This window comes from Pseudorca crassidens, chromosome 2 (assembly GCF_039906515.1).
Source record: "Pseudorca crassidens isolate mPseCra1 chromosome 2, mPseCra1.hap1, whole genome shotgun sequence".
In the NCBI taxonomy this organism is placed as follows: domain Eukaryota; kingdom Metazoa; phylum Chordata; class Mammalia; order Artiodactyla; family Delphinidae; genus Pseudorca; species Pseudorca crassidens.
The window spans coordinates 35868332-35887367 of NC_090297.1; the positions used below are offsets into that span (position 1 = coordinate 35868332).

Genomic DNA, 19036 nt, shown 5'->3' on the forward strand with positions numbered 1-19036 from the left:
CTAAGAATGGCCTCAGACTCCACTGACTGAGCTGTTCCCCGGGCCAGCCTCACGCAGCCGGGTCCCCAGACACGCTCCGCGGACTTCCTGTGAGCCCAAACTGAGGGCCAAGGCCCTGGCTGGGCCACTGGCTCCAGGAAGGCCCAGTCACCCATGATGCCCAACTGCTCACTTCCACCCAGGGTGGGCTCCGGGCTTTGGCTGCCCTGGCCTGGGCTGGGTGCCCAGAACAGGCAGCCCTGGCTGGACAGCTTTCTCTGGCTCTGGCCATGGGGACAGGAGGCGGCAGCGGCCCAGCTGGGTCCTGGCAGTAATGAGGCCTCATTAGCGGGATCCAGCTGCTCCAGCCCCACTCAGGGAGGCCGACTCCCCCAACCCCGCCTCTGACTTTTCTTAATAAGAGTGGGCATGCCTCCAGAGGGCCAAGGAGTCTAGGGGCTTTGTTGTACCCTGTGACTCCGAGGGAAGGTCCTACTGAGCCAGGACTGGAAAGTGCTGGGGGCAGAGGGGCGGAGGGGAAGCCGTGTGAGGGGAGGGGAGGCCGCAGGACTGAGTAGGTGGCCTCCAGGGAGGCCGGGGAGGGGAGGGAGACCAAGAGGAACGGAGGGCAGGTCCTTGGTCCGGAGAGGAAGCCTAGGGAGGTTGGGCCTTTTCCTCTGGATCTAGATATTGTCCATTTCACTGGGGAGGGGGTAGTTGCGCATCTAGGATCATCTAGTTGATTATCTAAGTCATTGCTCAGGCTGTCCTGGCTAGGAGAGCACCTTCTCTGTGCTAGGCCTTATAGAAGGAGAGTGCCCACTGTGTGTCGGTGCCTGAGGTAGGAGAAGACCTACTGTGTGTCAAACCCGTGCTAGGAAGGCACACAGTGTGTGCCAAATCCAATGCTGGGAGAGCTCCCACTGTGTGCCAGGCTCTGTGTTAAGAGAGCACCCACTGTGTGTCCACCCCACAGGGAGCCCTTGTGGTGTGCTGGGTCCTGCACTACACGAGTGCCCCATGCATGCCAAATTCTGTGCCACGTGAGGACCCAGTATATGCCCAGGCCTGAGCAGGGTGAGCACCCACTGTGCCCCTTGCACTGTGTTAAGTGAGTGCCCAATGTTTGCCATGTCTGTACTAGCTGAGCACTTGTTACATGCTGGGACTCATGCTAGGTGAGTGGCTGGTAAGTGACAGGCCCTCTACCAAGGGAGGGCCAGGTGGGTGTCAAGCCTGTGCTTGCTCAGATCCCAATGTGTGTCAAGCCCATACTAGTTGAGCACCTGCTACATGCCAGGACTTGGGCTGGGTGAGCACCCACTGTTCGCCAGGCCCTGTGAGGGCTGCTGCAGACAAGAAGTATCCAAACCCTCTTGTCAAAGCATAACAGAACAGGTCGGGGCGGGGCAGCCCCAGGTGGCCTGTGGTGCTTTCAAAGCCTTCTAGGGGGCCTTCCCTGGTGGCGCAGTGGTTAAGAATCCACCTGCCAATGCAGGGGACATGGGTTCAAGCCCTGGTCCGGGAAGATCCCACATGCCGTGGAGCAACTAAGCCCGTGCGCCACAACTACTGAGCTCCGCCCTAGAGCCCACGAGCCACAACTACTGAGCCCGTGTGCCACAACTACTGAAGCTCGCACGCCTAGAGCCCGTGCTCCACAACAAGGGAAGCCACCGCAGTGAGAAGCCTGCCTCCGCTCACTGCAACTAGAGAAAGCCTGCGTGCAGCAACAAAGACCCAACGCAGCCAAAATAACAAACAAACAAACAAACAAATAAATAAAATAAATTAAAAAAAAAAAGCCTTCTAGGACGATTCAGACGTTCTGGCACCCAGGGCTCTAGCCCGGGTCACACTGCTCTTATTCATCATGAGGCTTCCAGGGGCAGAAGCAACCAGTGAACTCAAAGATGTTGGGGCTTCCCTGGTGGCACAGTGGTTGAGAGTCCGCCTGCCGATGCAGGGGATGCGGGTTCGTGCCCCGGTCCGGGGGGATCCCACGTGCTGCGGAGCGGCTGGGCCTGTGAGCCGTGGCCGCTGGGCCTGCGCATCTGGAGCCTGTGCTCCGCGACGGGAGGGGCCGCAACGGTGAGAGGCCCGCGTAAAACAAAAAAAAAGATGTTGGGAGAGGCCAGTGAGGCTCACCAAGGCCTTTCTGCCCAAGATGCTGTATGAGTGGGGAGCGGACACAGGGGAGGGGACTGAGTTGGCCAGCTTGTGGACTTGGTGTGCAGCTGTGGGGTTAAAGCTGACCCAGTAGGGCTCTCCTGTCCTGGGCTCCTCTCCTCCAGCTCTCTGTCCTCCGAGCCCCAGGCAGCCCGGCCCCACATGTGTATAGAGGCACTAGGTCTCCACGAAAGGACCACCGCCACCCCCCACCCCCAGTGCCCCCAAGCATCCCAGCTGCTCCCAGGCTTGGAGGCACCCCGGCCAGCTGGGTTCCTGCACGGCCCTGTCCTAGGAGCTGCTGAGGCGTGAGGGAGGCAGCTGAGCTGGCCTGGCAGAGAGCATCTGGGCTGGGAGCGGGGGGAGGGACACGTGCGGCAGGCATGTGGGTCTGGGCACGTGCTGGGAAGTGGCTCACCCTCCACGGGGCACCTGCCACATGAAGAGCCCAGCAGAAGGTCCAAGGATGACATAGGGTGGACACTGAAGAGACCCAGGGGACACCTGTCCTCATACCCAAACCTGGGGCAAAGGGGGATGGAAGTGAGGACCCCATGGCAGGGGCCAGCTGCCTACTCCCAGCCTACCAGGGCACCAACGGCAACAGAAGCCACAGACCTGGGACAGTCCAAGTGCCACTGGCTTACATGCATGGCCCTCAAGACACTCTGTTCTGCCCCACCATGGCATCCAGAGAAGGAGCATCCTCAGTCACTTGCCCTTAGGGGACCACAGGCACCTAATAAAGTCCAGGCGCAGCTGCCTAGGTTAGCTAGGAGAGATGGCTCTCCTCAGAGGCTGTATCCTAGAGACAAGCACTGAATGGAGGCGGAACTGGTTCCAAACTGGGTCCCGAGAATAGCGGAGCCCAAGGTCATAAGCAGAACTGAGAAAGAAGCAGGAATAGAATCTCGAGCAACCGCTGGGGGTGCCCAGGGGACATGCTATGGAGCCTCAGACTCAGCAGCGGCGGGCAGAAGTCAAAGGTCAGAGGGCACGGAGGAAATCGAGCCCCAGCTATCTTTAGGCACATCCTGGTGCTGGGAACAGGCGTCCCAACGCAACATTCCCTTCCACAGACGGGCTGGCCTGCTGGCCGGCAGAGCCCAGGGTCCGGGAAACTCAGCTCCGGCAGGGATTCTGGGACCTTGTGATTCACGCTCCCTATGCTGCCCACGTGGGTTCCACATCTCTCCTGCCTCCCTGCCCCAGTCCTCTGAGGGTCACTCCAGAGAAAGCAGAGCAGCCAGTACTGAGTAGTACAGAGTACTCGGAGGGTTCCTTAAGTTTCATGGGACACAGAATCCCCATGTAGGGAGGGGCAGAGCCACTTCCTGTAACAGGCCCATGGCAATTCCAACACTTCCGGGAAGGGTGAGGCCATTTTTGATTCGATCACAGCATCCACCCCCTAGCAAGTATTCAGGTCAGGAGACCTCCAGCTCTGCCCACATCTGAGCACTCAGAGTTCAGGCTGGCTGAGGAATACTTTGAGAAGCTTAGTGCGTTCGGACATGTTCCAGTCAGGAGGGGGCCAGACCAGAGCAGGTCTGAGGGGCTGGATGCTGGAAGTTCAGAACGGGATAGAGGATAGAGGGTCCTGAGCCTGGAGCATGACTGTCCAGCTCTCTCCCCCAGACCATTCCTTTGGACCAAGTACTTCGAGTCCCAGAAATCAAATCCCTGGTGAGGGACAGGGCTTGTTTTGGGAGGGCTCGGCAGAGACCCTGGGCCAATCAGTCTTTCACTGAATGGGAACAGCAACAGGAGAATCCAAGTGGAGAAGGGAGGAGCCACGGGAGGGGCCGTGCTCGGTCACTGGCTTCCTCCCCTGACAGCTGCCCAGTGTCACTGGCTCCTGAGGCAAGATCCCAAGTGAAGGAATACAACCACTGCCCTTGGGGTATCTTCCTGGTTCCTGATTCCAGTGCTGGCCTGTTCCGTCCATCAGTGAGCCGGCCCTTGCCCACTGCTTCTCACCACCTCTCCTGTGCTCTGAGGCAGTGAGCAGTGAAGAGCTGTGGCTTGGGGAAGGGGGAGAGGGAGGTTTTCTGAGGAGGCCTCAGGATAGGATTCAAAATGAAACGCTCTGGGCTTCCCTGGTGGCACAGTGGTTGAGAGTCCGTCTGCCGATGCAGGGGAGACGGGTTTGTGCCCCGGTCCGGGAAGGTCCCACATGCCGCGGAGCGGCTGGGCCCGTGAGCCATGGCCGCTGAGCCTGCGTGTCCGGAGCCTGTGCTCCGCAACAGGAGAGGCCGCAACAGTGAGAGGCCCACGTACCGCAAAAAACCAAACAAAACCAAAATGAAACGCTCTATGTTACTTTTCAGAGTGGAAGAAGAAAAAAATCAGACAGGCTCTGAGGACCCCTTGATCAGCACATGCTGAATGCTCCCCACGGCAGGCAGAGCACAGTGTTGGGGGTGCCTGGGTGTCAGCCACAGGACAGCCCTCCCAGCAGGACTGACTGCAGCCTTCTCTCCAGGGTATCTTGTGATGAGGGTGGGAAGTGTGCCTCGTGCCTCCTAGCATGGCTTTCGGGCTCTGTGGTGGAATCTGCACTGCTATGGGCTCGGAGCCATGGCAGCATCTAACCTGCTGGGTGAGGGGCTGCCCACCTGGGCCTGGGACAGCCCTAGCACTCAGGAGCCCTGGCAGTGCCAGACTCGGGGCCCCACGGAGCCTCCTAGGCCCTCCTGTCAGGGCCAGCAGCTGACAGCAGGCCCCAGCGGGGATGGTGTCATGACCCCCTCCTCCCTGCAGTCTGGTCCCTGTACTCACCAGCATCGCTTTGGCACCTTTTCCTACCATAGTGGCGGTGGGTTAGGGGCTCTGGAGTCCCGGACCACACTCACAGGCTCTGTTTCTAGCACCTTTCAGAGCACAGGCCTCAAGAGCTGTGGAGAGAGCAGAGAATGCACTGAGGGTTTGGCCCAGGAAGGCAGGGCAGGACATGTGTGGCCCTCAGGGCTCTTCAGAACAGGTAGTGCAGGGCCCCGACCACCAGCTGGCAGGCCCCCTCTTCCCTCCCGCCCTGGCCCAACCCCTGCCAGACCATTTCCTGTCCTGCTCATTTCTGGGTGACCCTCCATCCAGTTCCTACCTCACTCTTCTCCCAAACCTTCCCCTGGATCCCTTGGTCTCCAGACTTCCTGTCCCAATGGGCAAAGGTCTATTTTTGACTCTCCAGATGCCCAATTCTATAAAAGATAAAAAATGAACACAGAACTGGGACAGGGTCCAATACCTTCATCATCTGTGTGAATGGCTTCAACCTTTCCCCTGACGGGGAGTCAACTTGGCTCAGCACATGCTCCCCAACCTCGCCCCAGCCAGGTGTCCAGGATGGTCCTTCCCTATCCTGCTGCCGCTCAGCTTGGGCTCCAGGCAGTGGGCTCATTGTTATGTCACTAACTTGGACCAGAAGCTCTAGGCACACCAAACACAGCATGTGTAGGCACAACGCTGCCATGCCCGTGCTCAGGTGGGCCCCTGCCGAACACCTTCCCTCCTGTTCACCAGGTGAAATTCTACAGATCCTTTAGAAGCCTGCTTAAGTGTCACCTCTCCTCTGTAGCTTTTCCTGACACTGCCCCCACTCCACCCCAGAGTGAACACACTGTCTCCTCTTTTGTGTTTTGTGCAGACTTCTACCAGGGTCCCTATCAACTCATTTGCTTACGTCTGTCAACCATGGGTTGGTTGGCCAGTTCCCTGAGGGGTTGGATGTGTTTCATCTACCCCTCTGTGCCCAGCACCTGGCGCGGTGCTCAGCTTGTAGGGGGTGTTGGTGGAACTGAGTTGAAGGGAAATGGGTAAGGCTGAGGCCTTGGAATGAGGGGCCAGGTCAGCCGGAGATCTCGTAGGAAGCCTCTGAGAGGCGAGGTGGGGCTGGTGAGCGGGAGGGGCAGACAGACGGGAGGGGCAGCCATGCAGCTGCTGGTGTCTGCAGGTTCAATGCTGGATGGACGCAGATGGAAGAGTGGGGAGTTTTTGACAGGTCACAGGAGTGGAATCAACCTTCAGGGAGCCTCAAAGAATTCTCTTATGGGAGGAAAACCCGGGGTCAGATGCACAAGGACATTCACGCTCCATAGGGCCTGGTCCTAGGAAGGACTGGGGCCTTCTCTGGGTTCTCTCAAGGAGTCTCTCTACTCCAAAGGCTGTTTTGTGCCACTCTGCCCCCGCCTACAGCCACATTCAAGGGCCACCTCCCACCCACAGGCCCAGGAAGCCTTTGGAAGGCTAGAAAAGAGGAGGAAGAAGCTCTTCTTTGCCTATGCAAATCAGCCCTTGGCTACCTTAGGCCTTTGTCCTGGCCACCAGGTGTCCTGCATAACCTTCCCCCCAGGGTGGAGCCAGGTAGGGATGTGACTTGCGACCATTTCCCTTTGGTTAGTCACCGAGGCCGGACTTCCTGCCTCTCACTGTTCCCTAAAGAGGTCCCTGCTTGTGGCTTTGGTCTTCTGGGGGCAGTCAGAACAGGGGGTGTGCTCCCTTAGAAGATCATACCCTTGTCTTCGCTTACCACACCCCTCCCTCCAAGCTGTACACTCTAGATTTGCTGTCCTCAAAGCTGTCCCTCTTCAGCTAACAGATAATAATGACAATGATGGTAATAATGACAATGATGATAGTAATGACAGCAGATGGCATTATTAAGAGCCACCTCACTGGTTCGGCATTACGCCCTCTGGTCAGGTGAGTAAACTGAGGACACTCCGTCCTGGAACCTAAGTTCCAGGGTGTTATCCCTAAGCCCTGCAAATACAGCCCTTGTGGTCAGGGTGCTGACAGATTAGTGGAGAAAAGGTTGCTTGGGGGCTGCTTCCAGGACAATGAGTTGGGTGTAAAGCTTTGCTTCTTCTCCTGCTTCTGCCATTTCTATTAAACGGCCCCACCCATCCATTCAAAAAGTACCACCTGAATGCCTACAATAGGCCAGGCCCTCTTCTAGGGGCTGGGCATCCACATTACCCAGGCACCAGGCCTGCCCCTAACCCATATATGGGCCACTATTGACACGCTCTCCATCTGTGCCACATGGGTCAGAGTCAGGTTAGCTTGTGATAAAAAGCTTGGACTCTGGGACCTGGAAGGAGGAACTGGCTCTGCCACTCACTAGGTATGTGACTTCAAGCAAGTTACTTAACCTCTCTGAGCCTCAGTTTTCTCAATCTGGAAGACGGGGCTAATCATACTTCCTTTGTACATTCTGAAGTTTGTGCTTAATTTTTGACTCTACAAGTCCTCCACTTTTTCCTCCCCTCCAATCCATTAATCTTCCCAAAGTCCTAAAGCCCTGATTCCCTCCAACAGTTTTCCACAGCCAACAGGATATGGCCTAAATTGTTCAGCAGGCATTTAGGGCTGGCCACAATTCAATTCATTTACTCCGCAAGTATTTATTTCGGGCTTGCTCTGGGCCAGATCTGTGCTGGGCACCAAGATCTCTTCAGTCTCTGCCCTGCTGCAGCTTGCAGGCTGGTGGGGAAATGAATGAAACTGGTGACTCAAATGTGTATAATTAAAGCCTACAATAAAGGGTGCGAAAGTGAAAGAACTTCTTTACGAAAATCTACACCAGGGGGGCCTGGTCTTGTCTGAGAGTTACAGAGGACTTTCCTGAGGAAGTGATGTTTAAGAGTCAGAGGGGGATGATTCGGCAACAGTGAGCAGAGAAGAGGAAGGGAGATACAAGCAAATGAAATACTATGGGCAAAGACTGTGAGGCTGAGGCTCAGAGAGTGAGGGAGAAAGTGGCCAAAGACAGAGGTGGAGAGATAAGCAGGTTCGGGGTCTTCGGGGCCTCGGTTTTGGTCTTTATCCTGAGGGCAATGGCAGCTACTGAAGTCTTTAAAGGAGAGTTGTGACTGCCAGGAGGAGCAATTGGTGGAAGGTGCATTTTGAACACATCACCCTAGATTCGTGGGGAGAAAGGACTGGAGGGAGGGAAGAGGGGAAGAGAGGAAATCAATTAGGAATAGGCCAGGCCAGGGATGAGGGGACTTGGCTCAGGAAGGTGATGCTGGGGTGGGGAGAGGTACAGAGATTTGAGAAAAATAAAGAACGCAACTTTGGTAGGAGACTTGGTGATGAATTGGACTTAGGGGGTGAGGGATAAGGAGGGGTCTCTGGTTTCTGTTGGTATAATAGGAAGAAGCCTGTGCTAGTCCCAGAGACAGGAATGCTGGGGATGCTGCAGGTTTGGAGTGGGGAGAGGATGAGCTGGGTTCGAGTTGCCTGTCAGCCACCCAAGGGAAGATGGGGAGAGGGTAGTCATAGGACCCAGCCCACCTTTACTGTCTCACTGCTCAGTCTTCCTCTCCTCCAAACAGGACTGTCAGGTCAATCAATTTTAAGGGTCCATCTGGGCCAAGACCTGGAGTCCTCGCTGGGGATGGAAAGGTGACAGGTTCTTTCCTGGCCTTCAAGGACCTCACAGTTTAGGAGAGAGATAGAGGAGGAAACATAATCTCCATTCACTGTGACGGAGGGAGTGGAGGGGCTGTGAGGGTAGGGGAGGGCCCTAGATCTGCCTAGATTCAAGGTCGGCTACCTGCAGCCACTTGCGGCCACCTGCGGCCACGTGGGACTATTCAGCATCCCCAGAGGGTTCTTGTCTTCATGCCTTTGCTTAGGCAGTTCCCTCTTCCTTGAGCACCCTTGTCCCCATATCTATCAGTATATACCCCACCCGTCTTCAAAACCTGTCCCAATGCCATTATCGTCAAGAAGCCTTCCTTTCTCCTCCCATTTGCAGTCAATCTTTAAATGCTACTCCCGGTTACCCCCAAAGCACGCTGTGTACATCTGATTAATATGCTCCTCACACGGAGCCGTTGCGGCATGGTTACTTGTGTCCCAATCTGCCTTCCCCACCAGCTGGAGAGATCATCCAGGGCAGAGGTGTGATTCTTCTGTGTCCCCAGAGCTGGGCACTGAGCCTCAGTCGCAGTGTAGGCCGAGTAAGGGGGCGTTTTCTCTGCGGTCCTTGGAAACATTTGGGCATGCTCAGTGTCGCTCTTTAGTCCCTTCCTAGAACCAGTCCCCTCACCCACTATCCTCCAATCTTCTGACGCTCCCTCACTTTGGGGTTCTTTAACCTCTCAGGTCCTTCTCTCCTTCTCCACTCCTTGCTCCCCAGCCTTTATCTTCTAGCGGCCGCAGCATCAGGCTTGTTTCGGCAAAGAAACAGACCTAGGCTTTGTGAGGGAGCTGTCAGAGCGCTGGGGACGCGGCTCCTTTAAGAGTGACCAGCGAGGGGGCGTGGCCTGCGGAGTACAGGCCCGAAAGGGGGCGCGGTTCCTTTAAGAAACAGCCGGCAGGCCCAGAAGAGGCCCTGGAACGGCAGGAAGAGGCGAGGTCGCTCTCGGAGCTATAGCACCGCCTGGAGCGCCCAGATTCCTCGAAGCGGGGCGCGTCCGCCTTAATCGGGGTGCGAGGTGTCGGGGGCGGGCGTTACATCAGCCGCCACGTGTGGGCCTCTCAGCTGGTGTGGAGGCAGCAGCCCCGCCCCCGGTCCCTGCCGTGGAAAAGTACCCGGGCGCCCAGGTCCCCGCCCCCTTGCCCCGCCCCCGAGCCGGCTCAGGCCCCTCCCGGCCCTCCGGGAAAGCCCCCTCCCGCCCGGCCCCGGCCCGCCACCTGCTCCCGCGGGTCGTGGCTGCGGGGTGCGGGGCGCCGGCGGGGAGTGGGCGCCCCGGGCTGCTAGGCCTCTGCCCTCACCTGCGGCCGCCTGGGCCCGCCCTACGCGCACCGGGAATGAAGGTTGGGCTGGGGAGGGCGCGGGTTACAACCCCCAAAGAACAACGCGGCCGTAGCCCCTTCCCAAAGCCGTGGCCGGGAGCCGTGGACAACAGCCCGAGGGCACCGAGACTCCCCGGCGCGGCTTCCCGAGACCTGCTGGCGCGCGGGAACCCTCAACCGGCCGCCGAGTGGGCGGGCAGATAGTGAGGCAGGCCGGCTGGAGGGGCCAGATAGGCAGCTTGGCCGGCCAGGGAGATGGAGAGCAGGAGCCCGCATGAGGGGCGCAGACACCCGGCCCACCGGTTCCGGGCGCCCGCAGGCCCCAGGCGCGCAGACCCACTGGCGCCTCAGACAGAAGCTCTGGTTCCGGCGCTCCCGCAACCCCGGACCGAACCGGCGTCAGCACGCAGCTCCCCCTCCTCCAGGAGCGCCCCCCGCCCCGCGCCGCCGTTCCCTCCCGCTTCAGCTCCTTGGTGACAGCGGTGACACCCAGACGCGCGCACCTACCCCGACCTTTCCGACGAGACAGACATCCCTGTACGTGCACCCACACTCTTACCCCCAGATGCCCGCATGCATGCGCGATCTCACACACACACACACACACACACACACACGCACGCTCGCCCGCCCGCTGGTCCTGGGGCTCAGCCCCGCGTAGCCACCAAACACCCAGACCGACGGCGGGACAGACAGAGGCGCGGGCCGCAGCGCCCCCTTCCCCCAGGCTCCTTACCATGCTGCAGCCCCCGGCCCAGGCTTGCCGGGTCCGCACCGCGGTGCGCCCAGGTGGCTTTCTTAAAGGGAAAGTTGCATCAGCCTCCTGAGGTTCAGTGCCGCCTCGAGTCCGCCCGCCCCGCCGCGCCGCTAGCCGCTCCTCCTGAGCTTGTTATGTTTTGGTTTCAGAGAGGCGGGGGCCAAGAGTTTGGTGAAAGTTTGGAGAGTGGAGAAGGCTTGGGAGATCCAGCCAAGTCCCTCCCCTCTCTGAACAGCTCCCCTGGCCTCCCTGCGCCCCCCCCCATCTCATCCCCACCCCCGGACGACTTCTCAGGCTCCTCCTCCCAGGGAATAAAATTACAAGTTGCTCCTGCTTTCAGATGATTGATCCCCACGAACCCCTGGGAGTGGGCTCCGCAAAGGAGCCCCCTTCTCCGCCCCTGCCTTGCTGCCCTTCAGCTGGGGCCCTTGGAGGAAGCAGATGTCCCCTTCGGGCTAGGCTGGAATGAAGCCAGAACGCCTGGGGCACTTGGGGGGCTGGAGCTGGAGTTAGCCTGCCAGGCCCCCGGCCTTCTGCGCCTGCGTTCCCCCTAGAGAGAAGTCAGAGCAAATTCCATTCCCTTTGAGCAGTGCCGCTAGGGACTGTGGGCACAGCTGGGTAAGGCCTGGGTCCTACTCCTTGGAACTGGAGGGCTCTGGATCCTTTCTCCATGGACCCTCCTTTGACCACTGGTTTGGTCAACCCTACATTGGCCATTGTGTTACAAGTGCTTCAGTCACCAACCTGGGCCCCCTCTTCTCTCCCTAGGGAGACATACCTGGGTTCCAATTCCAGCTAATGGAGACTTTGCCAAAGGGAGCTTTGCTGAGCCTCAGTTTCCTTCCTGCAAAACAGACAAAACACATTGCTCCAGGCTGCCCCTGAGCAGCAAGGCTTGGCAGTTGTTGGAAAGGGGCTCGCACAATTGCTTACCTTGAGAGCCACCAGCTTTCAAGGAGAAGGGCCGGTTAGTACTGGCTGTCAGGGAACAGTTGTTGCCCCCAGCATCTGCTCAGGAAGGGGACCAGTCTCTTCTCGGCACCCTGAGTCTGTCCTCACTGTTGTCTGGCCAGGAAACCAGTTTTATTTGTTCCCTGGGGATAGTCAGCCTCCAAGAAGCTGATTCACATATGCCAAACTCGCACAAGATCAATTGACAAGTGAGATTCCACTTTATTAATTTACAATCAGAGGCACTGAACAAGATAGCAGGTATCAGGCACAGATACTTCCTGCCAAGGAGTGCTCTCAGGCCACACACAGTCCATTCCACCAGGCTTCTCCAGGGCCCTACCAACTCGGAACTTATAACCTATTCACAGTAGAGACTTGACCAGATCTGGGAAGATCTGGAGACATTATTCTTGTCAGCAAGATTATTTTCATTTGTACTCTGTCCCCAAACCTAGCAGGTACAGCATGTTTGTGATTTATATTCTCCTGTGAATGAATTACAGGTGTCTTATGTGTATGTGTGGCCTCTTCCCAAGCAGCCTGTTGCTCCTGTGCCCCCCTGCCCCTGTGGCTTTGAGTAGGTGGGTCTGTGTTTGTGAGTGACTGTGTGCACTGCAGCAGCTCTGTGTAGTGGTGTGTGTGTGTGTGTGTGTGCAACTCTGGGGGCTGGGCTCCTGTGATCCAGGCCCCACCCCCTCACCTGTCCTGCTAGGACCTAAAGTCTGTGGCTGGTCTCTCCCTCCCTCCCTCCCCCTGGGGCTTGTCGAAAAGGGCCACCACACAGGGAAGGCAGGATGGAGGCTGTTGGAAGATCCCCCATGGAGTGGAGTGGGGACAAGGAAGAGTGGGAGGGTGGGACAGTGGCCTCCTTTCCCCTTGAAGCAGTAGACTGGGGGTCAAGGGGCCCTGAGAAGAGGGCACTGAGGGTCAGTGACGCTTCTGGGATCGACCTGACCACCTCACCTTAAGGACTCCATATGAAGGGAGGGAGGCTCAGGATGCTACAGCCAGACCCTGGGGAGGCTCTCAGAACCTGGGGCTGGGGGTGGGGTGGGGTGGGGTGGAAGAAAAAAGGGGGAGGGGTGCTCAGGGTTCGGCCCCCTGAGGCTCTATCAGGGAGAAAGAGCATTTGGCATTAATCTGGGGCAGGGAGGCAGCCTCACACTTTAGCCCATGGGGTGGGGGAAAGATTTTCCCTGGGGGTGTTTGGGAAAGTTGGAGATATTGCTCACATGGGTTTTGCTAGACAGATGACATAACACAAATCGTATTTGCATACGTATAGAGAGATTTATAGATGTGTGTATTTTACACATCTTGATCTAGAAAGGGCTTCAGGCAGCTACACAGTGAGTTGAGTCCTGAGGAAAAGCTTGTGAGAAAGATTCTGGTTTGAAAAACCGTCTGCACGAGTCAGGGACTGAAGCGGCTGTTTTTTTCCAACCAGAATGAGGCCCCAAGGGAGGCAGGTTTGGACGTAGTCCAGGTCAGAACTGGGATGGCCTTCATCCCCTCCTGTGAGCTCCCCGCCCTGGGCCACTGGCCCACAGGTTGGGAAGGGCATGGCCAGCCTGGGCCACTGTGAGGAGAGTAGGGGGCTCAGGCCAGAGGACAGAGAGAAGCACTGATGGGGTCAGATATCTCGCTGGCTTGCTTCTTCCTGGGGCAGGGCAGTAAGAGGACAGGCAGCAGCGGGGCCCCACCCACCGCGGGCTAAGGCGTGTCTCAGGAGACTCTAGTTGCAGTGCAATTTCCTGGGAGTGCTGGGCCCAGCGTCAGATCCCCTGGTGCTGACTGGTGTCACTTGTCGTCGTCAGCCTGCAGGAGCAAGGCCTCTGCTGAGCCACAGGGAGTGGGCTTAGGTGTATGTCTGGCGGGATTAGGGATAAGGGCAGACGAGGGCCACTTCTAGAAGGCAGTGTAAGAGCTGACAGCGCTGGCCGCCTGGGTGGAGGGGTGCTGAGGGACCCTGCTGAGAAGTTGGGGGAAGGTGGACATTGCTTTGAGTTACAGCCTGGCCTGACCAGGCTCGGAGCCCCAGCCTCAGGAGCTGCAGAAGCCCACCTGGGCTCTGCTCTCAGATTCTTCCTCCCTTGAACTTGGAGCTTAGTGGTCAGTGCCTGGCACCTTCCCTTCCCTGTCCCAATGCAAGGGACAAGCTAGGTTGGTTCCAGATCTAAGAGCTGTCTCTGGGGCTTCATGTGCCCTTCAGGCACACTGTTGTGCTTTCTCTGGCCCTGGTCCAGGGTGGGCAGCATGAGCCAATTACGGGAATCAGAGCAGGGTTCCAGGCTGGACCTCAGCAGCTGCAGGTAAAATTAGGCATACAGACAGGAAACATTGACTTGGCCTGTCTGGGGTACAGCCCTGATGTCCAGAGCATTCAATGTCCAGATTCCTAAATGCCTTAGACCTCCCTGAATCCAGAATTCCCAATGCCAAGGGTGCCAGAGCTCCCAACACTGCAGAGAACCCCAAACCCAGAGTTCCCAGCGCCCAGAGCCCCCTAATGCCCAGGGCACCTAACGTCTGGACCACTGATGTTCCTAACATCCAACGCTCAAAGTGCCAGTGTCCCAATTCACTGGAAAGGAATCTGGAGGGGAGGGAGCAGTGGACCTGATGACCCCGGTCCCTTCAGTGACTGACATTGCCTTAGGAGTGGCCATCATGGAAGCTGGGGCCTGGCGTGGTGCTGGAAGCAGTTTGATGATCCCATCCTGTTCTGAGGAGGGATGGAGGCTGGCGGCTTTTCCTCCAGTCCCTCCCCACCCCGGTCACATGACCTGTGTAATTGCACGTCCACTTACTCACCACGTATGAATGTACATCTACACTGTGCTGGGAACTGTGCTGATTTCTAGGAACTCAGCCCTGAGAGAAAAGGAGTTCCCGCTCTACTGTATGGGATGTGCGACCATGTGCCTATGTCACCTGCCAATGTGGGGCAACACGTCTCTGTCTGTGACCCGTGTGTGGCCACAGGCTTGGCTGTGAGAATGAATGGCTGCTGGCGTGTGATAATGTGGATGTGAGGCCGTGAGCACAGACTGTCAGCAAGTTGACATATCTGACTGTCACAGCGGGTCTTACTCTGTCCATCCGTCTGGCCATCCTTATGATCCCTCCCTGCCTCACTGCTGAGGAGATGTAAGGCCCCCTCTTCACCAGGATCGGGCCTCCCTGTGGGGAGCAGGGGGCTGATTCAGAGCTAGAGGCTGACACCCAGAGCCGCCCTGTAGAGGGACGGGAGATTCCTCCCACTGCCCCTGCCCCCGCTGGACCCAGAGCCTCCTTAGATTGGGAGGAGTGGCTATAAGTGGAGCAGCTAACACCAAAAATAGCCACAGCCACCCTGGGGAGGATCCTGTGACACCACCCCGTCTTCCCGGTCCAGCCCAGCCCGGCTTGCTGACCTGGAGCCTGGGTAAGGCTCCCGTCTGACTCCACTCCTCCTGTCTGAGTAACCCCTTCAGACTTGAAGGAGGGACAAAGCCATGATGTGACCACAAATGATGACATCATAGGGAGTTATGACAGTATGGGGCGTGACACAGGGCCCCTCACCATGAGTGGTGTATGGCAGCCTGAGTGGGTGGGGCTCCACCTGCTGGCAGCACCCCACAACTCCCAGCAGCTGAGGATGGATAGGCTGTACTGGGGGCCCTGCCTTATCAGTCTCCCCCATGTGTCTGATAAGCCTCTTACCGTGGGCTAGCTCAGGGAGCAGGCTGGAAGAGGGAAAAGGGTCAGTTGGGGCTGGCTGAGCTCCAGGGCAGACAGCCGGGGTCAGGGAGCCCTGGCAGAGTCCCAGGAAGGGGGTGGGAGGGGTCCCTGGGAGGGCGATGGCTGCCTGCATCCTTATCCCAGGTCTTCCACTTAATAGCCAGGTAAAGTGGAACCTCGGTTTCCTCAATATTCCTCAACAGGAAGACTCTCAGTGTGACTATCAATCGTAGTATTGCTGTGAGGATTAAATATGGGTGAAGTGGGCACAGAAGAGGGCCTGGTACATAGTAAGTGCTTATCCTCCTTCCTAGGTGAGATCAGGGTCCTACCTACGAGGTACCCATTTGGCCCAGCAGCACACCTGGCTGGCCTAGGCCTTGCTGGGGTTTCCAGAATCTGTGCAGGCCCATGCCCGTCCCCATCCATCCCCACACCTTCCCAGTCTGCGCTTGCCTCCAGACTCCCCGGGAATCCTGGACCTTCTGGCAGGGTTTCTTCCGGCGCCCCCCACTGACATCTTGGAACCCTGGTGCCCTCTGGTGACAAAAGCCATACATGGCAGTTACAGCCCTATCCCTAGGGCACATCTGGCCAGACAAGGTGCTGTCCCTTGTCTGGTTATTTTATGTCTTCCCCACATCATGTTTACAAGGTAGAGATTATCTCCATTTTCTAGAACTAAGGCTCAGGCAGGTTAAATTATTTGCCCAAAGTGAAAGAACTAATAAGTGGTAGAACCTGAACTTGAACTCGGGTTGACTGGTCTCTACAACCTATGCTCTCACCTTGCGAACAGTATGCACACAAGGTCACATGGTGACCCAGTCAGTGTTTTATGTGCCGTACTGACAATTGGAGTGCAACTATGATTGGGTGTGTGCTCACTGAAATTCTTCAACTGTGAATACAAAATCGTGTGACTTAGTTTTGAGCACAATGAGGTTGGATGTTTGACTATGGGGACTTTTTGTGTGGCTTTAGTGTGGCTGTATGATCTTATTGTGTGAGCGTAACCATGGTTAGGCTTGTCATTTATGCTGTGTGAGATTAGCCATGGCAAAGTCTAGCTCTGTGTGTGTGTGTGTGTGTGTGTGTGAGTGTGTGTGTGTGTGTGTGAGTGTGTGTGTGTGTGTGTGTGTGAGAGGGAGAGGGAGAGAGAGAGAGAGAGAGAGAGAGAGAGAGAGAGAGTTGTGGACGGGTGTGTGGCTAGCTAGAGAGACTGTGTGGGGGAAGGTGACCGAGGGCCCTGAGTTCCCAGCACCACTTGCCTTGGCGGTCCCAGGATTGTATCTGCTCACCATGACACACATGATGGATGGCTTCACATGCTTGATACACTCCCATGGGCCTCCCGGTTCTTAATCCTCCCCTTTCCCTGACTTTTTTTGGAGGAAGTAAAGCAAATAGTACCACAAATGGAATCGGCTTTCATTTTTTCCATAGGATATTTGTGAGAGCATTTTATAAACCTTTGAGTGATAACTCCAAAAAAAATCATTTAAAAAGAAAAGTAAATATGGCTATTCTAATTCTTTAATTTGAATTTGAGTGTCAGTTCTTATTCATTCTCCGGGTCTTGTTCGCAAATCCCTGGGGGTCTCCAAGACCCTTCCAGGGGATCCACAGGGCAAAAACGATGTTCATAATACTACTAAATTGTTCTTTGCCATTTTCACTTGGTTGATCTTTGTGCTGATGATGCAAGAACAGCAGTGAGCAGAATTGGTGGCACCCAAGTAGGAATCAAGGCGTGGCTCCCAACTGTACCAGCAGTCTCTGTATTTTTCTCTGCCACTATGCATGCAGAGTACAAAAAAAAAAAAAAAAAAAAAAAAAAAGACAGAAAAAGGGCTGGTTTCACTGTTGATAAAGCAACAAAATTATTAATTTTATTAAATCTCAACTCTTTTAAAAAAATTAGTTATTTTTATTTTATATTTATTTTTGGCTGCATTGGATCTTTTTTGCTGAGTGCAGGCTTTCTCTAGTTGCAGTGAGCGGGGGCTACTCTTCATTGTGCTGCACGGGCTTCTCACTGTGGTGGCTTCTCTTGTTGCAGAGCATGGGCGCTAGGCGTGCGGGCTTCAGTAGTTGTGGCTCATGGACTCTAGAGCACAGGCTCAGTAGTTGTGGCACGTGGGCTCAGTAGTTGTGGCTCGCAGGCTCTAGAGCGCAGGCTCAGTAGTTGTGTTGCACAGGCTTAGTTGCTCTGCAGCATGTGGGATCTTCCCGGACGAGGGCTTGAACCCGTGTTCCCTGCATTGGCAGGCGGATTCTTAACCACTGCGCCACCAGGGAAGCCCTAAATCTCAACTCTTGAGTATGTCTTTTTAATATTTTGTGTGGCAAAGGGGAAGTATGCATACTGAAGTATGATAGTTATCTCCAGGGAAAGCACTCAAAAAGATTTTGAGTTGTGAGCCAAAAGTCACTTTTCTCACTGAATGACTACTTTCACATAAAAGAACACATGACAAAAAAAGTTATTCAGACTTGGGTATTTGGCATGATTTTCTCAAAAGTGAATGAAGTGAGCCTGTCACTTCAAGGGAAGAAAACTATTAGTGTTTGTGGCTAGTGATACAATTAGAGCTTTCTAGTGAAAATTAGAATTTCGAAAACTTCCGTCTGCTACAGTGAGTTTGAAAGCTGCCCAAGTTTGATGAGATTGGTAATGACATTAATGAATGTATGGGCTTTTTTGTTTTTTGGATTTTTGTTTTGTTGGTTGGTTGGTTGCTGGTTGGTGTGTATAATGAAATGTGTCAACATTTGGAAGATCTGATAACTCAGTGAACCAATATTTTCCGAATGACCAGGGTATGATGTTACAGAATCATGCATGGATGAAAGAACCATTCAAAATGCAAGACAGACCAATGGACTTTAATATAACAGAGTATAAACAGTTCATTGATATAGTTTCAGATTCCACACTGTCACTAACCTTTAAGAAACGACACCTGTCGACTTTTGGTGTAGTATCAAAGAGGAAAGCCACAGTAAACTGAAAAGGCTATTAAACAACTTCTCCCTTTTCCAACTACATACATTGTGAGGCTGAGTTTCCTTCACATCTTTCAACCAAAACCATTTAATGCAACAGATTGAAAGCAGAAGCACATATGAGAATCAATATGAATCAGTATGAATGTCAATAGATAAAACTCAAACAAAACTTTTGGGTCCTCAATTATTTTTAAGTGTAAAGGGTCCTGAGACCAAAAAGTTTGAGAACCACTAAATTAAAGTTCTACTTAAAAAAAAAAGACAAAACTGTATTTAAAAATCTGCTAAGAGGGCTTCCCTGGTGGCGCAGTGGTTGAGAGTCTGCCTGCCGATGCAGGGGACACAGGTTTGTGCCCCGGTCCGGAATGATCCCACATGCCGTGGAGCGGCTGGGCCCGTGGGCCATGGCCACTGAGCCTGCGTGTCCGGAACCTGTGCTCCACAGCGGGAGAGGCCACAACAGTGAGAGGCCCGCGTACCGCAAAAAAAAAAAACCTGCTAAGAAACTAGATCTTAATTGTCCCTAGAAGAAATAATAATTATGGGACATGATAGAAGTGTTAGCTAACGCTGCAATAGCAATCACATTGCAATATATAAATGTATTGAATTAATATGCGGTCCATCTTAAACTTACACAATGTTATATGTTAATTATATCAGTTTTTTAAAAGGAGACTTTTTAATTGTTAT

At 55.2% G+C, this 19036-nt stretch overlaps 1 protein-coding gene across 9 annotated transcripts in view; it reads right to left on the reverse strand.

The window, feature by feature from the left end:
• SLC6A9 (solute carrier family 6 member 9) overlaps nucleotides 1-10893 on the reverse strand; it is a 32424-nt gene extending 21531 nt beyond the window's left edge. For 4 of the 9 annotated variants that reach the window (XM_067725858.1, XM_067725851.1, XM_067725856.1 and 1 more), the window contains exons 1-2: nucleotides 10631-10893; nucleotides 4930-5045 (exon numbers count right to left, since the gene is read on the reverse strand). Coding sequence is in view for 7 of the 9 variants with exons in the window: in XM_067725851.1 (XP_067581952.1) it covers nucleotides 4930-4959 (30 nt within the window). In the remaining 2 variants the exon portion in view is untranslated. Of the gene's footprint in view, nucleotides 1-4929; nucleotides 5046-5251; nucleotides 5333-10401; nucleotides 10522-10630 lie in introns of those variants that run through there. The other 5 variants (XM_067725852.1, XM_067725857.1, XM_067725853.1 and 2 more) reach the window with 3 other exon arrangements.
• Nucleotides 10894-19036: the final 8143 nt, after the last annotated feature.